We start from the raw sequence: 26,743 nt of genomic DNA, 5'->3' as shown, positions 1-26,743 counted from the left end.
GAATGGCAAGAAGGACAATCACAGCACAACAGGAGGGGAAAGCTGGAGTCCAGCAGGGAGGGGAGGGGACTGCTGCCACAGCTGATGGACCTCCCAGGGCTTTCTCAACCCTGAGCCTGGGAGGAGGAATACTGGCGCACGGACAGCTAATGACCCCCACATGCACAGAAGAGCCCCAGCAACCCCAGACTGCCTACTGCACAAGAACCCCATCTCTTTCATAAGCACATGTGGTTATTTGCTCCCCAAGTTTTCCCTGCCCAGCTGGAAAGCCACCCATCACTCCTGAACCCTGTGCTGTGTTCCATGCTCCTGTGACAATCACAAGGAGCAAAGGGCCCTCTGACCCAGTGTTTACCACGTGCCAAGCCTCATCCCCAGAGTTCTTAAGGAGAACCATCTAATTCTCATCAAAACCAAGTAAGGAGCCCCACTATACAGGTAAGGAAGCAGTGGAAACGAGGGGGTAGCTAGCCAGCCCACAAGTCACGGACGCCAGGTCCGCCGTGGCCTATCTAGTGTCCTCCTCACCTCTGAATTCTGAGCACACAGCACTGTCAGTGCTTGATAGAGAATTCAGCATATTTTACAGATGGGAACACTGAGGCCCTCACCTGTACCATCTCCCAGGGGACGGTGTTTACATCGTCACACTCACACAGTCAGAGTCTGGGCTTTTAAATACCTGCAGCAGGATGACCCAGCATGAACTACTGGGGTGACCTGAACATTTCCACCCTGTCTGGTTCCTTTGGGTCTTTGATGAAAGAGAAGTGGGAGCGGGAGGGAGAGAAGGACAAGGGAGGGAGGACAAATGGAAGAAAGGAAGAGGTGGAGGAGAAAGAGACAGAGGGAGGAAGAAAGGACAGAGGAAACAGGAGAGGGAAGGGAGCAGAGAGGAGAGAGCGGGACGGGGGCCATTCTCGGACCTTGGGAAAAACTCAGCAAGTTTCTGCAGGCAAATCACGCACCCCCCAAATCTGATTTTTAAGTCACTAGGTCTTTCTTTAGGAAGTTACAGTAAAATGCAAATGTGTTTTTAAATGAACCGTAGAAGCAGCAGCAAGAGACTTCCCTCGTGGTCCAGTGGTTAAGACTCCATACTTCCAATGCAGGATGTGCAGGATTCCATACACAGCACAGCCAAAAAAAAAAAAAAAAAAAAAGCAGCAAATTCACTTCCTAAAATAAACACAAATATATATCTAACCCTAGATACGCATCAGCCGCAAAGAATAGGTCAAATCACACACTAATTACTGTTTGAATGGAGATCTGACTGTTAATTGCAATGCGTTTCAGGAATTCCACATGAGCAACTTACCTGAAAAGCTTTCCAATTTGTATGTCAGGAAAGTTGGTAATTAAACCCTTCAACTCCCTATTGACTTTATTAGAGATATGATAATCTTTACATAGTTAGATTATAATTATTCGTCAAATGAAGTCGATACTTATTTAGGAAAATGTTACCCTTACAGTCTTTAAAAAATAGAAAAAAACCTGGGACTTGCACTTGACAACGAACACCTGAAGCCGCCTATGTATGGTGCATGGAACCCACCGAGATTTGCCGAGCACACGGGAAAAGGTTTCCCCAGTGGCTCAGACGGTAAAGAAACTGCCTGCAATGCAGGAGACACAGATTTGATCCCTGGGTCAGGAATATTCCCTGGAGAAGGGAATGGCTACCCACTCCAGTATTCTTGCCTGGAGAATTCCACGGACAGAGGAGCCTGGCGGGCTACAGTTCATGGGGTCTCAAAGAGTCAGACACGACTGAGCAACTAACACACTCTCTGCGTTTACACAGGAAAGGGCATCTGAAACCACTAATCACCTTTGCATAGCCTTGTCTGCACAAGACCTTGACTTATCAACCCAGAGACTTGCTTTTTAAGTAATGCCTGCTAAAAACAGCCTTATGATATAACACCACTTTTGTTGTGTCCTTGATAACAAACAAGTTTAAAAGCATAATCCCAAGGTCATCATGCAGCAACATCGAACAAAACCAGATTGCGGGATATTTTACAAAGTGACTGGCCTGTACTCATTAAAAATATTATGGGGGTGGGGGGGGGGAACAGACCAGTTATTCCATAAATAAAGGAGACCAAAGAGACATCATAAGTTGACATCCTAGATTAAACCTAAAGCCAAAAAAAATGGTTTTGGCTATGAAGAACAACTGGTAAAATATGAATAAGGTCTGCAGCTTAGAATATACTGTTATATGAATGCCAACTTCCCGATCTTGCTCATAAATCACAGTTCTGTAGAAGGATGTGCTTATTTTCAGTTTACACACATTCAAGTGTTTAGAATTAAAACGGGGCCCAGATTCGATCCCTGGGTTGGGAAGATTCCTCTGGAGAAGGAAATGGCAACCCACTTTAGTATTCTTGCCTGGAGAATTCCATGGACAGAAAACCCTGGTGGGCTACAATCCACGGGGTCACAAAAGAGTCGGATACAACTGAGCGATTAACACTTTCATTTTCATTTTTGTCCATCAGGTATTATCAAACGGTTCAGAAAAAACTGTTCAGAAAATAGAGAAAAAAAAAAAACCTGAAGAAACTGACGAAGCAAACGTGAATGTTAACACTTAAAGAATCTAGATGATGGGAATACAGGAGTTCTGTAGTCTTCTCAAAACTTTTCTGTAAGCCTGTAATTACTACAACAAAGTTACTAAAAACAAAAAAATGAACCTTGTCATGGTCACGCTGCTTTTCATTGGTTTGAAATGTGGGAGACTGGGTGACCAAACCATCCATCCATCCATTCATTCAATAATATTAGAGATGTTGTTGTAATTTAATTGCTAAGTTGTTTCCGACTCTTGTGCAACCCCATGGACTATAGCCCATCAAGCTACTCTGTCCATGGGATTTCCCAGGCAAGAATACTGGAGTGGGTTGTCATTTCCTTCTCCAAGGGATCGTCCCGACCCAGAGATGGAACCCATGTTTCCTGCTTTAGCAGGCAGATTCCTTACCATTGAGCCACCTGGGAAGTCCCTAATATCGAGGCTCCTACAGTGGGAAAGGAAATCTCAGCTCTAAGCGAAATGAAGCAACTTGGGGTTTCTGGCAAAGCCCCACCTGCATGCCTTGAACTCTTGATGCCTTAGACTCAACAGGTTCAGGACTGAATCCATCACTTCCCTGCCCCTTTCACCAAAATACCCACAAACACTGGGACTTCATCAACAACCTCTGTCTTGGGAAATGGTACCCTGCCTTTCCAGGGACTGAATCAGGAACCTGGCCACTACCGTGCTCATCAGTTCCATCTGATCCATCATCTGGTTCTGATCTGGTTCTGTTGGCTTCATCTCAGGGGTTCACCTGCTTCTCTCCATGTCCACTGCCACCTAGAGAGGGCCTCTGCAGTCCCCTCCCTGGACCATGGGAATGGATGCCCTCAGCCTGTAGGCCTGATTCAACAGCCAGGGAGGTTTTATCAAAATCCACCTCCTGCTCACAACACTTAAATGGCTTCCTATTGCATCTGGAAATAAAGACACCTTTTCCCCCTAATACTTACTTTAATAATACCCTCCTGCTCATGACTCTTTAATAAACAACCAGTTTTCCCCACAGGGATCTCCATGGGCGTGGGGACCACGACTGGCTTTGCACACTGCTGTGCACACACAGTTGGCATTCAATTAATATTTGCTTAATTAGGTGGATAAGCAATTAAAATAATGTCAGACTTGGACCAGTAAATGGAGAGAGATGCCATTCACTGCTGCGGGGGACCTGGCTTTGCAAAATGAGGGGGACACGTGGACGGAGATGCTGGGCAGCAGCAGGAAACAGAGACCTGTGATTTGTGAGGCTGACGTTAGGAAAAGGCATACACTCTGGTGCTAAAACGCGCTGTGCACACCCTAGCCAGCGGTCCCCAAACTTTTTGACACCAGGGACTGGATTCATGGAAGACAATTTTTCTACAGACAGGGAGAGGGGTGGAGGGGATGGTTTGGGGATGATTCAAGTGCCTTTCATTTGATGGCTCAGATGGTAAATAATTTGTCTGCAATGCTGGAGACTTGGGTTCAGTCCCTGGGTCCGGAAGATGCCCTGGAGAAGGGAATGGCAACCCACTCCAGCATTCTTGCCTGGGAAATCCCATAGACAGAGGAGCCTGGTGGGCTACAGTCCATGGGGTCGCAAAGAGTTGGACACGATGAGTGGCTTTCATTTCACTCACTTATTTCTATTATTATGACATCAGCTCCACTTCAGATCATTGGGAGCCCCTGTCCTAAGCCATTCCTGTAACTCTTTCTCTCTCTGCCCTTCAGGAGGAGCTGGTGGGGGTCCACATTCTCTCCTGTCCATTAGAGTCCCCCGGTCATTGGCATAAGACTCCCAATACTGCCTGTTGAGGAGACCAGCTGCACACACAGTGCGCCCAATCTATTTCACTCAGAATCTCTCCACCCGCCCAGAATCGGGTACGGGGGGCAGAGGGGTGCCCAGGGAAGGCTGGCTGAACCGAATTAGAAGTTTTCTGGTCTGAAATGCTTTCAAAGAGAAAGAACACAGCTGTGATCCTTGATCACATTCATTCATTTCATTCTTTGGGGGGCTTGGAATCCATCAAGCATATCAAATTATAGCAAATGAACCCAGACGAGGCCTCATTTGGAACTTGCTGATGTGATAGAAAAAGCAATGCTGTTCTAAAAATAATAATAAAAAAATTCATGCAGTTCTGTTATTTCACATTTAAATTAACTTCCACTGCGGATATCATAATTTTCTGAAAAGTAGCATCTTGTTTCTAAAGCCACCATGGTTTCTTATTCTGGAGTGGTGGTCTCGGGGGCCGGCCCCTTTGTGTCTGCAGCCACATTCCCCATGGAACTCTCAGGCTCCTTTCCCAGTGGCCACTGCCCAGAGACCCACGAGAAGTCCTGTCCCGGTAAACCGGGGTTTGTCAGCCTCCCACTGGTGACCCTTAGGGCTGGATCATTCTTTGTGGTGGGAGCTGCCCTGTGCTCTGGAGGATGTTTGCCAGTATCCCTGGCCACCAGCCCCCTACCTTCCCACCCACCCTGGTATTGTGACAACCAGGAATGTGCCCCCACAGTTCATAAGCACTTTACAGACACATCTCTAGGCCCCCATGTCTGGGTTCTTAGATGCTCTGCCACTTGGCTCAGTCAGAGTCTCTTCAAGTAAGAAAGAGAATAGCATCTGGTGATAACTAGGAATAAAATGCTTCCTGGGTGGCTCAGCAGTAAAGAATCCAACTGCCAACGCAGGAGACATGGGTTCTGTCCCTGGGTCGGGAAGATCCCCTGCAGAAGGAAATGGCAAACTGTATATTTTATTCCAATATAGAATTAATTTACAATATATGATATGTACTATACACTAAAATTTTATTTTGTGTTAATTTCTAATGTTTTTTAAAGTCTGTAACAACATATGCAAAAATATTAATGGTGGTTAGGAGAACTATCTTAGCACTTTTGTGTATTTTCCAAATTTCTTATAATCCACACATCTTTCTTGCTGTATTCAGGGAAAAAGTGATTATGGGAAGAAAGAATCCAATTTCTCAGAAGGGTGCTGGGAGAAGACCCCCCTTCCAGGCTCTGCTCAGCTGCCCTCGAAACATAACCGGAGCAGTAAGATGTCCCACACGAGGTGTAAAATCAAGAACTTCTAACCGGTGAACATTTTTGCTTTTCTATGAATTTGCCTGGAAAATGGCCCAACTGTCACAGTCTGGAAAACCATGCAGGCTCTGCTTATCCGCAAAGGGCCTTGCTTTCAACTGCAGAGCCAGTGGTCCTCAATGCCGCCTTCCTGAGACCCATGTCGACCCCTGGGTTGGCGGGGTGGGGGAGGCAGGTGAATTACAGCCCAGGGGGCCTTATCTGTGACTGCTGGTGGTCACACAAGACACAGCAGCAGTTCCACACCTAGAGCAGAAGGCTGGGAAGGGGAGCACCTTGTGGGATTTCCACAGGGAACCTGGTGGGGATATGGGTCTTCAGAGACCACCAGTTGGTCCCCAGGCTGCTATCTGTCTGACCTGTCCTCCTTCTGCTGTGGTGGTGGTGGTGGTGGTTGTTTAGTCACTAAGTCATGTTTGACTCTTTGTGACCCCATGGACTGGAGCCCGCCAGGCTCCTCTGTTCAAGGGATTTTCTAGGTGAGAATACTGGAGTGGGATTTCTTTCCATTTCCTTCTCCCGGGAATGTTCCCAACCCAGGGATCTAACCTGGGTCTCCCTCATTGGCAGGCGGATTCTTTATCACTGAGCCATTGATAAAGAGATCAGGAGAACCTCTTCCAATGGAGTAAGAATTCAAGCTGAGACCAGAAGGAAACAAAAAGAGTATCATGGGGGAAAATGGTTAGGTGTGGGGAGTGGGTAGGAGACAGCAGGAAGGACAGGTCAGCAGTTCTTCATCCTCAGAAGAGAACACAGCAGCACAGGCTAAAGCCCTCAAGAGGGAAAGGGCTTGACCAGAAGTGGGAGACCCCGTTTCTCTTCACTGAACAAGTTCTGTGTGTTCAGCTAGCCCACCAGCCTGACCTGCATGACAGCAGCTCCACCCGCTTCTGTGTGAGGACCTCCTCGGCTCCCCACGCAGTGGATCCCACCGCTGGGCAAGTCTACTACACACTCCCTTCCTAAGGACAGCCCAGCACTGAGCTGACACTCGCAGTGGAGTCGTGGTTCTGGAAAAGATACAAAAATGACTTCCCTGTGCATCTCAGCACATGCCAAGGATGAGGCAGTTATGGAGGTGACACTGGGGAACTCAGGGGATGTGGTCCAGGTATTCCACTCTCGGGGAGCTCACGTCCCCAAAGGAAAGGGCTTAGAGAAGCTGCTGAGAGCCTGGCAAAAACCACTCTTCACTTACTTCTCCAGCCCTGGTTGCTCAAATCCACGTGGCCCAGGGCCTCCCCAGCAGCTCCTCTCTGGTGTCTCCCAGGCACCTCCACCCCAGTGTCGAGTGCAGGAGCCTCACGCACACCACACGGCCACATGCACCTCACTATCTCCCCATCACCTCCTACCACCCAGGTGTCAGGACTCAACCTCAACTGTTCTTTCTCCAAACCCCATACCATATAGCTATGGTGCTAACCCAAAAAAAGGGCTGCTGCAGGCAATGTGGCCAAGGATATACCTGGTGCCTCTGGAGCTGCCCAGCACAGCAATCTGGCCTCCAAATAGATCTAAAATCCACCCCCTTCCCTCCATGTCAGCAAGATCTAACAGGATGCTGGCTTCTCCTCTTGCCTCTGTCCAGTCCACTCTCCATACAGCAATCACTGCAGGTGGTACCACGTACCTCAACTACTCAAGACCCTTCAAGCTCTCTATTGCTCTTAGCATCAAATCTCAACCCCTTATCCCTATCCATGCCTCCCATGTGTGGCTTCTACCCCCTTCTCCAACCTCCCACATCACTATCACCCCTGCTCACCCACTGTCCTCTGGCCACCCTGGCCTTCTCTGGGTCCTCAAACCAGCCCAGCTCTTCCCAACTTCAAGCTAACATAGTACCTAGCAACTGACATGTACTAGTTGCTCAATAAATCGTGACTGAGAAATACATATATCTCTTTTTCAGATATCACTCCTGTTTTTTGAAGAAGCTAAAAGGCTATTGGTTCATCACTGGACTCCCTGGCAGATGCCGAAAGGGTACACTTTATATAGCTTTTTATTGGAAAAGAAAAAAACGTATGTTTTACCCACAAGTGGTCAGGAAGCAAAATTGACTTTTTCTTAAGGCATGGTATTTCACTGGTTCTAAATGCAATTGTCTAAAATGTCACTGAAATGGAGGTGCATTTAACAATTGATAGTATGTCAGAGCTGAATTAGTTAATTTTTTTTCTTGGAAGCTCATAAAACAATGATGTATCTTGCCATCATCTCAAAGAAAGGCAATCCCAAAGAATGCTCAAACTACCGCACAATTGCACTCATCTCACACGCTAGCAAGCTAGTGAATAGCTAGGGAAGTAGCTCAGTTGTATCCGACTCTTTGCAACCCTGTGGACTGGAGCCTACCAGGCTCCTCCCTCCATGGGATTCTCCAAGCAAGAATACTTGAGTGGGTTGCCACTGGGCAAGCCCCATAGCCTACATATATAAATGTACATTGCCTCTGATTTTATTCCTATTTCCAATGTAAACCTATATTGGACTAAAATATCCTCATTTAATGTCCCTTGCTTTTTCTAATATAACATTTAAATCCATTAACTTAACATTGATCTTTAAGTAGCTGAACAGGTTGAACTTGCAGGCTTCAGTTACAAGCAAACTGGCAAGGCTGCTTTCAAACTCAGCATTCTGGACAGGAGACTCATCTGTTCTTCCAAGATTCCCTGTTTCTGCAAATGGAACCTCCATCCTTGGAGCTACTCAGGCTCCTCACCTCTGTGTCTGTGTCTCCTTTAGGCTTGCCCCCAGTCTAAGTGGTGCAAGTCTGAGCTCCTCCACCTGCCCAACAGTACTGTCCTTCTTCTCTGTGTTCAAAGCCAGGGCCACTAAGTCTCACCTCCCCAGCACCCGCCTCATCTCAACCCGGACTCTCTGCTTCCAGTCTTGCTCCCTCATTCGTATGTTACCTCAACTGAGCTGACAAATTGATCTTCCAGAAGCACTGTGATCATGTGACTTCCCTGTGCAATACCATAGAGAATTCTCTTAATGAGGAACGCGGGAGTCCATATCCTCAGTCCATCCACTCTAAAGCCTTGTTGTTGTTGTTCAATCCTGTCCAGCGCTTTGCGACCCCATGGACTCCACCAGGCCCGGCTTCCCTGTCCTTCACTATCTCCTGGAGTGTGCTCAAACTCATGTCCATTGAGTCGGTAATGTCATCCAACCATCTCATCTTCTGTTGTTCCCTTCTCCTCCTACTCTAAAGTCTGGCCACTGCCAAAACGCTCCTGTGAAATCTCCGGCTCTCTCTTCCCCTCCTGGAGCCTCACTCACTCACTGCATCTGCGCATGCTCAGAGTAAGTCCGCCGTGACTTACACCATCCCTTCCACCTGCAAGTGGTTTCAGCACCTGGGTCTGTGTGTTCACACTTCCAACTCTTCAAAGTCCAGTTCTAAAGTGCCCAGTCTTTAAAGGCTTTGGCTTACCACTTCAGATGGAAGGGATCCTTCCTTTCTAACTTTTGAGGACACTTTTCTTTCTTTGCTAGATACTGCGCGTGTTTGTCCCCCACCCTGCACGCTACGCACTCCGGTTACCAGCTACCGGGAATTCCCCGAGGGCTGACCTCCGTCTGACTTCCCCGCACCCGAACACCACGCCATGGCCATCGCAGTCACTGCACAGCAACCAAAACTTTGTAGCAGTCAGCCGAGCTGTCCACCTTTCCATTCTCAGACACCTTTCCGGCTGTCCTATTCACAAGATAGGGCATTTCTCCAAACACATAGAATTTCTCTGCTACTATTTCAAACCATGTCGCTATTCCCACTGAATCAGGACCTCTTCTCATTTTTTTGAAATCTGTCCAGTAAGCAGAGTTGTCATAGACCGCACCCTGGGAGCTGGTCAGCCTTATAAAGCAGAGGACGTTGAATTGGCCTGGGCTTCTCCACGTTGTTTCTACAGGCTGTGTGCGTGTGTGTCCATTAAAGATGGGGACACACAGTAGCTAGTCGCCAAGGGATCAAAGGACCAGAGCTTGAGGCGCGGGGCGGGCAGGGGACCATCCCGGAGTTCCACCCTGTTGAATCCTGGCTCCGAACTTTTCCCTCCGTCAGCGCGGTACCCTCCTACCCGTCCCGACCGGCTGACGCCTGATGCCACAGGGGCAGGGGCCGGAAGAGAAAAAGGCGCTGGATGGGGAAGGCGAAGGTGGATATTTTTGGAATTTCCGGGGATCCCGGACAGGCGTTTCTGGTTCCCAGGGATGCAAGGTCGGCGTGCGCCGCTCCCGGATCGGAGGGGACGCAGTCCAGAGACCGGGATGGGCAGAGACCGGGATGGAGATCCTGGAGCTGGTGCTGAGGCTGCCGCGCAGAATGACAGCGCCCCCCCCCCCCCACCCGGGAACGGGGGTGTCGAGCTCCCCGGCTCCGCGTCCCCGGGGTCGCTCGGCGCGCCCAGCCCCTCCGGCCCGCTCCGGCCCCCGGCAGGGCCCGCGGGCTGCGGCGGGGCCCGCGGCCGCTACTCACCCGGAGGGTTGACGGCCGCCGGGGTTGCCATCTTGCTCGGGAGGCTGGGCGCGCGCCGGGCGGAGGCGCGGAGCGGGGGCGGCGCGGAGCCGGGCGCCCCCCGGGGCAGGCGCGGCCGGCGTAGGCCTAGGCGCCACCGCCGCCGCCCCTCCGCCGCCCCTCCGCCGCCACACAAAGGACGGCGCGGGCGGGCGCTGCTCCGCGATCTCCCGCCGCCCGGCCGCCCGCGCCCCCGCCTCTGTCGCCTCCGCCCCCTCCCCGGCCTGCTTCTCCGGCCTCAGCCTTTGTCACGCGGCGGGGGTCGCCCGGCCGCCGCTCCCCGGGCCGGGCCGCAGCACCGCGAGACTTGGGGCGGCGGGCTGCCGGACCCCCGAGTCGGGGGCCGCCCCCTCGGGGCCGCCCAGGTGCCCAGGCTCGGGCTGGAGGCGCGCCCCCTCACCGCTCTCCGGGTCCGAGTCTCCCCCCGCCCACCCCCACCTCGGGGGTCCCGGAGGTGGCGCTGTCCCTGGGCCCGGGGGCCGGGCCCGAGAGGGTGGGGGGCCGCCCATTAAGATTCAGAGGGAAGATGGAGAGAAACAAAGGCGCCCCAGTGCTGCCCACTTAGCATGCCGGCGCCGCGCCGCTCGGCTCCCAGGGCCTAGACTCCTAAGGGCCCCGGCACCTCCAAGGCCACGGGCACAGAAGGACAGCTGCCGAGGGCACCCAACGAACACCAGACTCGGGAAATTGTGCAGGATTCGGCCCTTAGAAAGGCTGTCAGCTCGACTTTCCTTTCTGCACAGTAACTGTCTTTGGTTATCACCCAAAGTTGTTGCAGGAGCTTTTACACAACCACCTGAGAATTTAAGAGTCTCTGAGAGCTTTTGTTTGCATATCCTGCTGAAGTTAGCCATAGGGAGCTGGGAGGGACTGTTTCTTCTCCAGACAACACAGGAAGGAGATGGCACCCACAGAGACGGCTCCAGTGAAGCATGAACCCCTCCCAGGTGAGACCCACAAAGGGCAAGACGGCCTCTTAATGTGGACACGTTTGCAAAAGCATCAGACTGTCTTAAATCCTTACCAAGAAGCACTTGGAGGAGAGGGAGGGGGCGAGTAGGGAAAAAAAAAAATGCTTGGGATGTTATTTTCAAATCAGCATTGTCTTCCAGGGGAGTATTTGTCACTATTGATTTGACTAATAGGCGCTTAATGATATTCATTTGTTTATCGATTCCATGAAATTGAATGTCTGCTGTGTGCCTGGACAAGGCGATGTACTGGGTGGACTGTGGAAACAGAGCCACAGGGGCTCTGCCCTCCCTGGACTTCTGGTCTGCGTAGCCATGAGGGCAGCAGAATAAGGTGTTTGTACTTCAGAAGCACACAGCTGCTTGGGGCTCAGTGTGGCCACTGGTGAGTGAATGAATGGGGGCAGAGAGAGGCCAGAGTGATCAAGAACACACAAACTATTCTGAAAAAAATGAGCAGAATATGGAGAGGTGGAAAGAAAGACACTTCAAGGGAAAACTAGGGCACGAATGCAACCAGCACCAAGGTGGGCCAGGCCGGTGGGACTTCCCTGGTGGTCCAGTAGCTAAGACTCTGACCTCCCAATGCAGGGGACCCCTGGGTTCCATCCCTGGTCATGAGGCAGGAGATAGATGGGCCCCACACTGAACAGTTTCTCCTCTATAGACAGAAACTCCATAACAGCAGAAATCCCGGGGCTTACCTGGTGGCTCAGTGGTAAAGAATCACCTGCCAATGTAGGGGACCCAGGGTTCCACCCCTGATCCAGGAAGATCCCACAGGCCATGGAGCAACTAAGCCCTAGCGCCACAACTATTGAGTTTGTGCTCCAGAGCCGAAAAGCCACAACTACTGAACCTACGTGCCCTAGCCTCCGAAATTTGCATGCCCTAGATCCCATGCTCCCCAACAGAGAAGCCACCACAATAAGAAGCCGGAGCACTGCAGCTAGAGAGTAGCCCCTGCTCACTGCAACTAGAGAAAGCCTATGTGCTGCAAGGAAGACCCAGCCCAGCCAAAAATAAATAAATAAAAATTATTTTTTTTTAAATAGCAGAAATTCCACAAAAACAGGAGGCTGTGCTTGCTAAGTCGCTTCAGTCATGTCTAACTCTTTGTGACCCCATGGACTGTAGCCCTCCAGGCTCCTCTGGGATTCTCCGGGCAAGAATACTGGAGTGGGTTGCCATGCCCTTCTCTAGAGAATCTTCCCGACCCAGGGATCAAACCTGAGTCTCACATCTCCTGCAATGGCAGGCGGGTTCTTTACCACTAGCGCCACCTGGGAAGCCCAAGGAGGACCCTGAGCCCTGCCCAAATAAGACATAAAAGACCACATATTCCTCATTCTCAAAGTTAAGGAGACCTTCCCAGCTATATATGCACAGAAAGGCTCCATGGTGGTCAAAAAGGGAGGGGGCGCCACCCTAGTAAGTGGTATCAACCTACCCATAGGCCTCTTCACTAGAGTCTGTCTTGGCTAAGAGTTACCCACACACACACTGAAGGGATCCTGAGATAAACCAAATACAGAGTCAGTAGCAGGCAAATAAAAATGATTGGCCAAAGGAAACCGGGAAGAAATACCCCCTAAAAGTGATTCAAACTACCACCACGGTGCATGACTCTCTCTCTCAGCCCGCCTGTGTGTCTATCCACACCAACAGTCCTCTAGTAAATACTGGTTTCACGACTTTCTATCTCTGTGGGAACTTTTCTGCAAAGCCGAAGGGCCTTGTCACTGATCACTGACCTAGTGGCTAGGATTCGGTCCTTTTATCTTCAAGACCCCATCTCAATCTCTGGTGGCCAACTGAAGCCCCGCTTCAAACCACTGCAGGCCAAGGTTACCCGAGATCAGTCAGGGAACTACATCCCACGTACCACAACTATAAGACTAGGTGGGGCCAAATAAATTAATGAATATTAAAAAATAGTTTTAAAAAGGTGGACTAGGCCCAGACAGATATTGCAGTATAGAGAGAGAACAGCCTAGGTATCAGCTGGGACCACCCCATCCTTGTATCAAGTCGCTGCCCATGATTTTCCCAACGTCAGTTAAATGAGAGCTCAGCTCTCTTCCACATCCTCCCAAATGGCAGTACACTCAAATACCCCCATGCACTTAACAAATACACAGGGCCTCCTTGATGGCTCAGTGGTAAAGAATCCACCTGCCAATGCAGGAGACATAGGTTTGATCCCTGGGTTGGGGAGATCCCCTGAAGGAGGACTTAACAACTCACTCCAGCATTCTTGCCTGGAAAATCCCATAGAAAAAGGAGCCTGGGGAGCTACAGTCCACAGGGTCACAAAGTCAGACATGGCTAGCGACTAATCAAGAACAACAAGGATATTTGACTGAAGATTTGTCACTCCATCTCAAGCAAGGTAAAAATCCATCTTTAATGCTTCTGCTACCCAGATGATTCTTTTTTAGGCTTTGCTCTGTAAGAGCATCTTCACGTAGCCCCCAGCATCACTGTACCCTCGCTGCCACCAAACTCTTTCCCTTCTCCAACTTTCCACACCCCTTTTAAGTAAGCTAGTTCCTCTCCTTGGCATTCACATGTCAACCACTCCATGTGGCTCATTTTGGTATTATCTCCAAACATATTTTTAATAGTCTCCCTAAAAAACTAAAATTATAGTGAACATGACCGTTGTACTGGCAAGCACACACATATTCAACTGTGCTGTTGAAAAGTGAAAGTGTTAGTCACTCAGTCATGTCTGACTCTTTGCGACCTCATGGACTGTATCCCAATAGTCTCCTCTATCCATGGAATTCTCCAGGCAAGAATTCAGAAATGGGTAGCTATTCCCTTCTCCAGGGGATCTTCCCGACCCAGGGATTGAACACCTACATTGCAGGTGGATTCTTTACTGTCTCAGCCACTGGGGAAGCCTTAACTGTGCTGTTGCCTTCTCTCCATTTTTCTAAAATGTTAGTCTACAAATATCTTTAGTCCTTCTTGCATTTGTCCATGGCAATAAAAGTTAGAATATGGGCGGCTACAAGACACTGGGACACTTTGTGTCTCATAGTCTGCTTGGAGTCTGTGGTGCCGTGGTTTTTAGTAAGTAATAAACATATTTGAGTTTTAACAGAGAAGGAGATGTTTCATCTTCTCCCCCAATCCCCACACCTTCCAGCTGGAAGGGACTTTGGCATCACCCAATTCAGCCCCCAGAGTTTGCAGATGAGGGAACTGAGGCTCAGGGCAGGAAACTGACTTTCCCAAGGTCACACAGCTCAATAGCTAGACAAGATTTGGCGTGTTTTGTTTTTTTTTTTCTATTGAGCTGCATGAACTGTTTGTATATTTTGGAGATTAATCCCTTATCAATTGCTTAATTTGCACATATTATATCCCATAATTTGTTGTTGTTGTTCAGTTGCAAAGTTGTATCCGGCTCTCTGAGACCTCATGTACTGCATGTAGCATGCCAGGCTTCCCTGTCCTTCACTACCCCCCGGAACTTGCTCAAATTCATGTCATTCAGTCAGTGATGCCATCCAACCATCCCATCCTCTGTCGTCCCCTTCTCCTCCTGCCCTCAATCTTTTCCAGCATCAGGGTCTTTTCCAGTGAGACAGTTCTTCACATCAGGTGGCCAACGCATTGCAGCTTCAGCTTCAGGAACAATCCTTCCAAAGAATATTCAGAGTTGATTTCCTTTAGGACTGACTGGTTTGATCTCCTTGCTGTCCAAGGAACCCTGGAGAATCTTCTCCAACACCACAGTTCAAAACCATCAGTTCTTCAGCACTCAGTCTTCTACATGGTCCATCTCTCACATTCGTACGTGACTTCTGGAAAAACCATGGCTTTGACTAGACGGACCTTTGTCGGCAAAGTGATGCCTCTGCTTTTTAATATGCCATCTAGATTTGTCATAACTTTTCTTCCAAGGAGCAAGCATCTTTTAATTTCATGGTTGCAGTCACCATCCACATTATAGGGGTTGTCTTTTTGTTTTCTATATGGTTTTCTTTGCTCTGTAAAAGGTTTTAAATTTAATTAGGCCCCATTTGTTTGTTTATGTTTTTATTTTCATCACTCTAAGCAGTGGATCAAAAAGATCTTGCTATAGTTTTTGTCAGAGTGTTCTGCCTATGTTTTCTTCTAAGAGTTTTATAGTATCTGGCCTTACATTTAGGTCTTTAATCTATTTTGAGTTTAATTTTGTGTATGATGTTACAAGGGAGTGTTCTAATTCCATTCTTTTACATGTAGCAGTCCACTTTTCCCAGTACTACTTATTGAAGACACTGTCTTTTCTCCATTGTATGCACTTGCCTCCTTTGTCATAGATTGTGCTGTGTGTGTGCTATGGTAAGTTGCTTCAGTCATGTCCAGCTGTTTTCGACCTTATGGACCATAGCCCACCACGCTCCTCTGTCCATAGGATTCTCCAGGTAAGAATACTAGAGTGAGTTTCCACACCCTCCTTCAGAGGATCTTCCTGGCCCAAGGATTAAACCCAGGTCTCCTGCATTATAGATTTCTTTACTGAGCCACCAAGCAAAGAAGCCCTTTGTCATAGATTGGGTGACCATAGGTGCATGGGTTTACCCCTAGACTTTCTATCCTGTTCCATTGATCTGTATTTCTAGTCAGATAAGACTTGGAGCCAAGTTACCCACAATGCTGGGATTTGGGACGAGGGTGTGGCGGTGGAAATGAGGAGGGTGTTGAGAAGTAGTAGAGGAATGAGTGATTTGGGTGCTCATCCTCTCTCCTCTCTCAGTGTTAAATAAGTAACTACCCAGAAACATCGATTGTGGATGAAAACCTCACTCTTAAGTAAACAGTCTGAAACAGAGCGGTTAGTCATTGTTGAATACTGAGTGGTATTTGCACAATACAGTGTCTCTTGCTAATTATGAGAGCTAGTAGACTGTGACCAGTTAACAGGCTCAGGAATTCCACTCAAATGTTAAACAACCTAGAACTCTTTTAAATTCCAAATGAGGCTCTTGCTTTGGAAACTGAGATTTGCATTAAAAAAAACACACACACACACAGACCCTTGGGGCCCATAGCATGTGATTCTGGATATGGTATTCCCAGAAGTGACTTGAGTTGCCAGACAAAACGCTAATAAGACTGGGTGGGGGAAAGCAAGCACCTTGACTCTGCTTGTATCCCTTTGGTATGAGAGACAGGACTTCCTTTGTATGATGCATAACATCCCAGGAATTGTTGTCTTCTTTTAACTTTAAGATGGCAAGAGGCTAGGAATGTAAACACATGGCATGAAAATATATACAACAGATGCTACTAGAAATTCAAGAAGAAACTGGAGGGGTGGGATGGGAAGGAGACTCAAGAGGGAAGGGATATATGTACAAGTATAGCTGATTCACATTGTAATACAGCAGGAACTAACACAACATTGTAAGGGAACTGTACTCCAATTAAAAATATATATGAAATGGAATTCAAGAAGAAACTGACAAAAATCACAGTGGCAGTACAGATTTTAGCTAAGATTTTTTTGGTTGTTGACAGAACAACAACAAAAGCAACTATAAGATATGCTGATTTGAAGTTTTTTGTTTACTCTTGGCTGTAGCTTGGGACCCTAAGACTCTGCTCCTGAGTCTGACTGAAGCTCTTCCTTTTAGCATGGGCCAGAGTCACTTGGCCCCCAGGGTGGCTGTGATTGAGTGGGTTTGCAGACAGTGACTGGACCGTATAGGACAGGCATTATCTTCCTCCCTGGAGACGTTTGTCTCTTGGGAGATGCTCTCAAACTCTCTGATACTCTCTGTGGCCTCCATGAACAGAGAGAGGCTGGGGCTCGCCCTGGGTTGGATGCCTGCCTCTATGCCAGCTGTGCCCATTTGGCGGGTGACCTTGACTGTCCCTTCTTGGGATAGGAGGCCTGATCATGTAAGAAGAACGAGGCTCCTGATGAAGCCCTGTGGCTGGAGCCATGAAGAAGCAGCACTCAAGAACACGGGGCTGCCATTCCAAGAGAAGGATGGAATGGCTAGGAAGATGTTTGCACAGATGGCCTCTGCAAAGTGAGAGAAAATTAAAGAAGGAGAGAAAATTAACAAAGAGAAATGCAGAAAGTGACATCAGCTCAGTTCAGTGCAGTCGCTCAGTCGTGTCTGACTCTTTGCAACCCCGTGAATCGCACCACACCAGGCCTCCCGTCCATTACCAACTCCCGGAGGTTACTCAAACTCATGTCCATCGAGTCGGTGATGCCATCCAGCCACTTCATCCTCTGTCGTCCCCTTTTCCTCCCGCCCCCAATGCTTCCCAGCATCAGGGTCTTTTCCAATAAGTCAACTCTTCGCATGAGGTGGCCGAAGGTTTGGAGTTTCAGCTTCAGCATCAGTCCTTCCAATGAACACCCAGGACTGAGCTCCTTTAGGATGGACTGGTTGGATCTCCTTGCAGTCCAAGGGACTCTCAAGAGTCTTCTCCAACACCACAGTTCAAAAGCATCAATTTTTCGGCGCTCAGCTTTTTTCACAGTCCAACTCTCACATCCGTACATGACCACTGGAAAAACCATGGCCTTGACTAGGCAGACCTTTGTTGGCAAAGTAATGTCTCTACTTTTTAATATGCTATCTAGGTTGGTCATAACTTTCCTTCCAAGGAATAAGTGTCTTTTAATTTCATGGCTGCAGTCACCATCTGCAGTGATTTTGGAGCCCTCAAAAATAAAGTCTGACACTGCTTCCACTGCTTCCCCATCTATTTGCCTTGAAGTGATGGGACCAGATGCCAAGATCTTAGTTTTCTGAATGTTGAGCTTTAAGCCAACTTTTTCAGTCTCCTCTTTCACTTTCATCAAGAGGCTTTTTAGTTCCTCTTCACTTTCTACCATAAGGGTGGTGTCATCTGCATATCTGAGGTTATTGATATTTCTCCTGGCAATCTTGATTCCAGCTTGTGCTTCTTCCAGCCCAGTGTTTCTCATGATGTACTCTGCATATAAGTTAAAAAGGCAGGGTGATGATATACAGCCTTGATGTACTCCTTTTCCTATTTGGAACCAGTCTGTTGTTCCATGTCCAGTTCTAACTGTTGCTTCCTGACCTGCATACAGGTTTCTCAAGAGGTGGGTCAGGTGGTCTGGTATTCCCATCTCTTTCAGAATTTGCCACAGTTCATTGTGATCCACACAGTCAAAGGCTTTAGCATAGTCAATAAAGCAGAAATAGATGTTTTTCTGGAACTCTCTTGCTTTTTTGATGATCCAGCAGATGCTGGCAATTTGACCTCTGGTTCCTCTGCCTTTTCTAAAACCAGCTTGAACATCTGGAAGTTCACGGTTAGCAGGCAACAAAGAAGCACTTACCAGTTAGTCCAAGGGCTGAGCCTTTGGAAAGGACCTTTACCTCTGACACTCAATCTCCGTTCCCCATCAACAATTATGTTCCAGTAAAATTTCAGGACCTGTTATTTCCTACACACACCAGGAGGCTTCCTTTGCCCCCCCACCCCGCCCCCATTCCTAATGGCTCAGTGATAAAGAATCTGCCTGCCAAGGCAGGAGACATGGGTTCAATTGGGAAGATCCCCTGGAGAAGTAAATGGCAACCTACTCCAGTATTCTTGCCTGGAAAACCCCATGGGCAGAGGCGTCTGGCAGGCTATACAGTCCATGGGGTCATCAAGAGTGAGATTCGACTTAGTGACTAAACAACAACAGCAACCCATGAGCTTCTTACCATTATTGCCTCCTCACTTAAAAGCAGTGACTTCATGATTTCTCCCACGGAGGGGCTCCATTTCCCTCCGTTTCCTTTGTTTCAGCACATATCTAACTATACTGGGATTGATTTTTTATGTTTTTGTTTCATTAAGCTGTGAGCTACTGCCTTTATGCTTTTTTTCCTTTGATACCGAGTTCATATCCTGACCCCTATGAAGCATTCTGGTGGTGCAAGTGGTAAAGAACCTGCCTGCAATGCAGGAGACCCGGGTTCAATCCCTGGGTAGGGAAGATACCCTGGAGAAGGGAGTGGCTACCCACTCCAGGTTTCTTGCCTGGGGAACTGCACAGACAGAGAGCCTGGTGGACTACAATCCGTGGGGTCGACAAGAGTCAGACATAACTGAGTGACTATTTTTCTTTTTCTTTCTTCATGAAGTATTCTAATAGTCATGGAAAGAGTGGTTAGGTATCTTATCAGACATGAGTGAGCATGTGATCCACCATGCCTCTCTACTCTTCCCTCCTTGACAGGATACACAGAATGAAATGTTGCTTCTCTCTATAACATCTCACACATTTCCAGTGATAAGGAACCCTAGCATCTATATTTTTTAACTTCTCTAGGCTTGATTTTTATTTTTAATTTCCTGCTATAATTTTGATCCATATGAAAAGCTACATCAGTTACTCTTGGAGAACAAGAGGGAAATGAGTATGAAAAAAGGCCTTCCACCCAAAGCTCAATGCTCTATGCCATGTGGTGAAGTGAAAGTGAAAGTCGCTCAGTGATGTCGGACTCTTTAAGACCCCATGGACTATACAGTACATGGAATTCTCTAGGCCAGAATACTGGAGTGGGTAGCCTTTCTCTTCACCAGGGGATCTCCCCAACCCAGGGATCCAACCCAGGTCTCCCACATTTTGGACGAATTCTTTACCAGCTGAGCCACCAGGAAAGCCCATGTAAGTCTTCCTTTTTTCCCAGTGCATGAGAAGGATTTTAATAATTCCATTTCCAGTGGGAATTATAACAACTCCTCTTCTATGTACAGCACTTTCTGACTCTCACATCACTCTGACACTACTATTTAACAAGCTACGGCATTTTTTATTTGGTCTTATAAATGAAGAAATTCAGCATGTGAAAGTGATATTTTGTTAGTAATCACTTTCCTGTTTGTGTGAATCCACTTTTGCAACCACCTCACAAATGACAACAGTTTTCTTTCTCAGCGTAACCAGGTTCTCAGGGTGTTTTTATCAGATAATACTGTGTGCATTGGGTCTTCTCACATGTTACATATTTACAGAGGTAATTTTTGCTTAAAAATGCCCAGTGAATTAACAGAGTTAATGATCAATCTCTCTTTCCAGGTGATATTCGAAATTCTGTTGGCATCCACAGTGGTCTCTCTGATACGACACGTCTAGACCAAACTCATTATCCAGCCAACTGGTCTGTGACTGTTCAATCATTAGAATGCAAATGACCACAAATAAAGGGCAGGTGACAATGATTTCCTTTCCTGTAGGACACAGTGTTCAAGGGAAATCTGTTTCTGTTCAAGAACATTTTATTTTGGGAATGCTTAGTCTCCCTCGTTGAGGGGTTAGCTTTTGGTCTTTTGACTATCTACCTGTTTTAATCATGGTCACAGACTTCTAGAGGGGAACTTGAAAACCCATCTAGTATCTGATTTAGAGGTGAACCTTTGAAATTTTCCAGTTCTCTCTGCTTGTTGTATCTGTTGTTGTTGTTTAATCGCTAAGCCGTGTCTGACTCATTTCCAACCCCATGGACTATTGTCCCGACAGGCTCCTCTGTCCATGGAATTCTCCAGGCAAAATTACTGGAGTGGGTTTCCATTTCTGTCTCCAAGGGATCTTCCTGACCCAGGGATCAAATCCATGTCTTCTGCACTGGCAGGTGGATAATCTTTACCACTGAGACACCTGCCATTCACCCCAAACGTTAACATTTCACAGTACTTGCTTTCTCACCTCCTCTCTCTCTGTACATGTTCACATTATTTTTCTGAACCATTTGAGAATAACTGGAGACATGACAGCCCTTTCTGCTGAATACCTGCTAAGTCTCTTCAGTCGTGTCCGATTCTTTGTGACCCCATGTACTGTGGCCCACCAGGCTCCTCAGTCCATGGGATTCTCCAGGCAAGAACACTGGAGTGGGTTTCCATTTCCTCCTCCAGGGGATCTTCCCAATCCAAGGATCGAACCCACGTCTCTTAAGTCTTCTGCATTGGCAGGTGGGTTCTTTACCACTAGCGCCACCTGGGAAGCCCTGCTGAATACGTCAGTGTGTATTTCCTAAAAACAAGGACTCTGTTTTACATAAGCACATTATAATTATTCAAATCTAGAAGTTATCTCTGATTAAATAATTATCTAAGCCACACACCCTACTAATTTTTCCCCAATTACCCGAAAAATATTCCTTATAGAAAAAAAAAATTCTGACTTAGAGTCCAGTGCAGGATCACATGTTGCCATGTCTCTGTCATTTCCTCTAATCTAGAAATGTTTCCATTTCTTTCTTTAGTAGACTGTATATTTTTTGGAACAGTTTTAAGAGTCACAGCAAAATTGAGCAGAAAGTACGAGTTCCTATATACCCCCTGCCCACACAAGTGCAACCTCCCCACTATCAGCATCATGCTCCAAAGTGGTACTTTTGTCACAACTGATGAGTCTAGCGACTGCCCTTGTGGTCCAGTGACTAAGACCCTGCACTTCCAATGCAAGGAGCTGGGGTTCAATCCTTAGTCAGAGAACTGGGTCCCTCTTGCTGCAACTAAGAATTCGTTGCCTCAACTAAGACCCAGGAGAGCCAAATAAATAGAAATAAATAAATATTTAAAGCAAAAACAATTGATGAGCCTACATTGATATATCATAATCACTCCAAGTCCATAGTTTATATCATGGTTCACTCTTGGTGGTATGTATTCTATGGGTTTTAACAAATATATGGAAACATTCATCTCTTATTACAGTATCACAGAGGGTAGTTTTTGAAATGTTGATAGAAACATCTCACGGCCACACACCTATGAAAATGGTGAAAACCCAAGTGTTTCTTGTGTGTGTGTGTGTGTGATTTTTGCAGTGGTACATAAATCAATTATAAATAAATATATAAATAAATAAATATATTTTACAATTGATGGTGTCAATGAAATACAGTGTTGTTCCCATTGTTCAGATAAGGAAACAGAGGCTCAGGGTGATTAAGTAACTCACCAACCAAGTAAGAGACAGATCCAAGGTCTGACTGCACATATCAGCTCTTAGGCAGTCTGCACCACACTGTTCACAGCTCTGGTTTCGACGTTATGTTCTCCACCTGACTTGCCCTACAGGTCTCCTAATACAGAATACTAACACACAGACGTTTGGCTCTGTCTTGAGGCAGTACAGGTTAACCAGTGTCAACTATAAATTGGCACTTACCATCCACCTCTACAAGGATTAAATCAGGTGCTACTGCAGCTGCTGACCTTCAGCACCCCAGGAAAGGAGTTCAGGGTGGAGAGCAGAAATGAGGCACTCTGTGCTCTGGGAAAACTGGCAGGACAAGTCTTTAGATATATATTTTCAGGAGCTGATTTCAAATTCTTGTATCTCCTCACATGTAGACAAGCACTAAAATCCTTCATGGTGACCACTGCTCCTTGTGACTAACAGTAACCTTCTGCAAAAAATGCATGCTAGATTGCATGTCCTCCCCCTTCATCAAAATCACATCTATACTGACCTTCCCCCACTGCCTCATCATCTGAGTTTCTCAGAGCTCTCTAAGGTGCTGTTCTTCTGAGCTATCAACCTCATTTTGTCCCAAATAAAGCTTAATTCACAACTCTCGCATTGTGCATTTTTTTAAGTCGACACCAGAAATCCCCAAGCCCATTGAGATGATCTTGGGAGCAGGGACCTGGCATTCCTAAGTTCTTTCTACTCTTGGGACTATTTGCAAATGAAAACAATGGATTCTTTCAGTCTTTAAAAAAATATTCCTTGTCTCAGACTAAGACCTGGGCCTCAGGTCTTTTTCTGAGATTTCAAGATAAGAATCAGAAGTAATATTAACATGCAAGATAACAAAAATGTCTGTGTAAGCTGAGTCAGGAAAAAATAGAACATGATATAAATTCAAGTAAAAGATGGCTTTGAGGGGGCACATAAGCAGAATATTCTTGGCTTGTGTCCCCCCTAAAACACTGTGACCCACATAGCAGCATGCTCACTGTTATTGCAGCTCAAACGGTGAAGGCAAAGAACAATACACAGCTCAAATGCTCTTTTTTTATTTGTCTCTTGCACCTCATAAATATGTTCAATTATTTAAATTAAATTGTACCTAAGCCAGCTCAACCCAAAAGATAACATTTCCTGCTCTCACAAGGCATTTGTTTTATTTATATCCCAGAACACTGTCAAAGAAAACGTGCTTCAGAACTACTTTCTTATTTTGCTGACGGTAACTTGTACAATGAAGGACATCAAACTCAATTAGCACGTTAACATAATCACATCAGGCAAGGACTTGACAGTAGGAAATTGGGTAAATCAAAATGAGTGATTTTAGCCCCTTGCTTTACAATTAGGCAAAAAGAAAAAAGAATAGCTTAAATGCTATCAGATGCATTTACTCTAGTTGTATGTAATTGATGAGGTTGGAATTGTTGACACTCAAAGAGTGCTTAAATTTCTCTTCATATTTAAATAAATCAGAAGTTAAACACGTTTATTGGATGGCTTTAGTGGTAAAGAACTCACCTTCCAATGGAGGAGACATAAGATATGTGGTTCGATCCTTGGGTTAGGAAGATCCCTTGGAGGAGGGCATGCCAACCGACTCCAGTGTTCTTGCCTGGAGAATCTCATGGACAGAGGAGCCTGGGGGGCTATAGCCCACAGGGTCGCAAAGAGTCGGACATTACTTAAGTGACTTAGTACACACACATTGTCCTACTTAGAGGCTTCCTTCTGACCATCTGTGCTAAATGTAGATACTCTCTTGCTTTTAACGGCATCCCGCACTGGACCTATCACACCATTGTGAGAAGTTCTGCAATGAAAACACGTGGTCATGCAGCCTGGCCATAGCAGTAGTCCCCAACCTTTTTGGAACCTGGGACCAGTTGTGTGGAGAACAATTCTTCCATGGTCAGAGGTGTGGAGGACGGTTTTGAGATGATTCAAGTGCCTTACATTTATTTTGTACTTTATTTCTATCATTATTGCGACAGCTCCACCTCAGATCAGCAGGCATCAGATCCCGGAGGTTGGGGACCCCTGGGCTGTAGGTTGGGGACCCCTAGGCTGTAGGTTGGGGATCCCTGGGCCATAGTGTTATAAACTTGAAGTTTGTCTAAAGAGTAAATCTTAAATATTCATACCACAAAAAAAAAAAAAAAAAAAAGAAATTACACTAAATGATGGAGGTGTTAACTAACTCTGTTGTGATAAATATTTCATAATATGTAAATGTAACAAATCACCATATTTTACACGTTGATGGTGGTTTTGTCACTAAGCTGTGTACAACTCTTGCAACCCCATGGACTATAACCCGTCAGTCTCCTCTGTCCGTAGGATTTCCCAGCCAAGAATACTGGAGTGGGTTGCCATTACCTTCTCCAGGGGGATCTTCCTGAGCGAGGGATAGAACCCAGGTCTCCTGTATTACAGGTGTATTCTTTACCAACTGAGCCATCAGGGAAGCCCATTTTACATCATAAATTTGTACAGTGTTGTATGTCAGTTATATCTCATTTAAGCTAGAGGTAATAAAAAGTGTGATCACTCACCTAGAGCCAGATATCCTGGAATGTGGAGTCAAGTGGGCCTTAGGAAGCATCACTACAAACATAGCTAGTGGAGGTGATGAAATTCCAGTAGAGCTATTTCAAATCCTAAAAGATGATGCTGTGAAAGTGCTGCACTCAATATATCAGCAAATTTGGAAGACTCAGCAGTGGCCACAGGACTGGAAAATGTCAGTTTTCATTCCTATCCCAAAGAAAGGCAATCCCAAAGAATGCTCAAGCTACTGCACAATTGCACTCATCTCACACACTAGTAAAGTAATGCTCAAAATTCTCCAAGCCAGGCTTCAGCAATTTGTGAACAATGAACTTCCAGATGTTCAAGCTGGTTTTAGAAAAGGCAGAGGAACCAGAGGTCAAATTGCCAACATCCGCTGGATCATCGAAAAAGCAAGAGTTCCAGAAAAACATCTATTTCTGCTTTATTGACTATGCCAAAGCCTTTGACTGTGTGGATCACAATAAACTGTGGAAAATTCTGAAAGAAATGGGAATACCAGACCACCTGACCTGCCTCTTGAGAAACCTGTATGCAGATCAGGAAGCAGCAGTTAGAATTGGACATGGAACAACAGACTGGTTCCAAATAGGAAAAGAAGTACATCAAGGCTGTATATCGTCACCCTGCCTTTTTAACTTATATGCAGAGTACATCATGGGAAACGCTGGGCTGGAAGAAGCACAAGCTGGAATCAAGATTGCCAAGAGAAATATCGATAACCTCAGATATGCAGATGAAACCACCCTTAAGGTAGAAAGTGAAGAAGAACTAAAGAGCCTCTTGATGAAAGTGAAAGAGGAGACTGAAAAGTTGGCTTAAAGCTCAACATTCAGAAAACTAACATCATGGCATCTGTGATGGTCCCATCACTTCAAGGCAAATAGATGGGGAAACAGTGGAAACAGTGGTTGACTTTATTTTGGGGGGCTCCAAAATCACTGCAGATGGTGACTGCAGCCATGAAGTTAAAAGATACTTACTCCTTGAAAGGAAAGTTATGACCAAGCTATACAGCATAGTATAAAGCAGAGACATTACTTTGCCAGCAAACATCTGCCTAGTCAAGGCCATGGTTTTTCCAGTAGTCATGTATGGATGTGAGAATTGGGCTATAAAGAAAGCTGAGTGCTGACAAATTGTAGCTTTTGAACTGTGGTGTTGGAGAAGACTCTTGAGAGTCCCTTGGACTGCAAGGAGATCCAACCAGTCCATCCTAAAGGAGATCAGTCCTGGGTGTTCATTGGAAGGACTGATGTTGAAGCTGAAACTCCAAAGAGCTGATGCAAAGAGCTGACTCTTTTGAAAAGACCCTGATGCTGGTAAAGATTGAGGGCAGGAGGAGAAGGGGATGACAGAGGATGAGATGGTTGGATGGCATCACCGACTCAATGGACTTGAGTTTGTGTAAACTCCAGAGTTGGTGATGGACAGGGAGGCCTGGCGTGCTGCGGTTCATGGGGTTGCAAAGAGTCGGACATGACTGAGCAACTGAACTGAACTGAACTCCATATGAATTAATTAATGTAGCCCAGCTCTTACACTCCAGACTGTTGTGGAATCCAGAGTCACAAAACACACCTTGGAGGACACCCAAGACAGTGGAGAACAGTTTATTATGACAGTAGGTCCGAGGATAAGCAGTTCCCAGCAAGGACCCTGATGTTTCAGAGAGGCCCAGTTTTATACCCACTGCTACATGACTGGTTGGTTGCTTGTTAGTGAGAGAGTCACTTCCTAGGCAGGTTGATAAGAAGTCTGGGGTCCTCGAGGTGGGGGAGAAAGGGGTCTGGGGTTCTCGAGGAAGAGATCAGTTCAGTTCAGTTACTCAGTTGTGTCCGACTCTTTGCAACCCCATGAATCACAGCACGCCAGGCCTCCCTGTCCACCACCGACTGCCGGAGTTTACGCAAACTCATGTCCATCGAGTCAGTGATGCCATCCAGCCTTCTCATCCTCTGTCCCCCAATCCCTCCCAACATCAGGGT

General features: G+C 46.7%; 1 protein-coding gene across 5 annotated transcripts in view; it reads right to left on the bottom strand.

Annotated features, from left to right (window-relative positions):
- The window catches only part of ARNT2 (aryl hydrocarbon receptor nuclear translocator 2), a 194,447-nt gene extending 172,187 nt beyond the window's left edge, over positions 1-22,260 (bottom strand). Inside the window, exon 1 of one of the 5 annotated variants that reach the window (XM_065905813.1) lies at positions 22,170-22,260. Coding sequence is in view for 3 of the 5 variants with exons in the window: in XM_065905811.1 (XP_065761883.1) it covers positions 10,206-10,236 (31 nt within the window). In the remaining 2 variants the exon portion in view is untranslated. Of the gene's footprint in view, positions 1-10,205; positions 11,274-11,919; positions 12,051-22,169 lie in introns of those variants that run through there. The other 4 variants (XM_065905812.1, XM_065905811.1, XM_065905808.1 and 1 more) reach the window with 4 other exon arrangements.
- Between the last annotated feature and the right edge of the window lie 4,483 nt (positions 22,261-26,743).

This window comes from Muntiacus reevesi, chromosome 15, assembly GCF_963930625.1.
Source record: "Muntiacus reevesi chromosome 15, mMunRee1.1, whole genome shotgun sequence".
NCBI lineage: Eukaryota > Metazoa > Chordata > Mammalia > Artiodactyla > Cervidae > Muntiacus > Muntiacus reevesi.
Note: the sequence above shows the minus strand (reverse complement) of the source record. Positions and strands in the feature narration are given on the sequence as shown.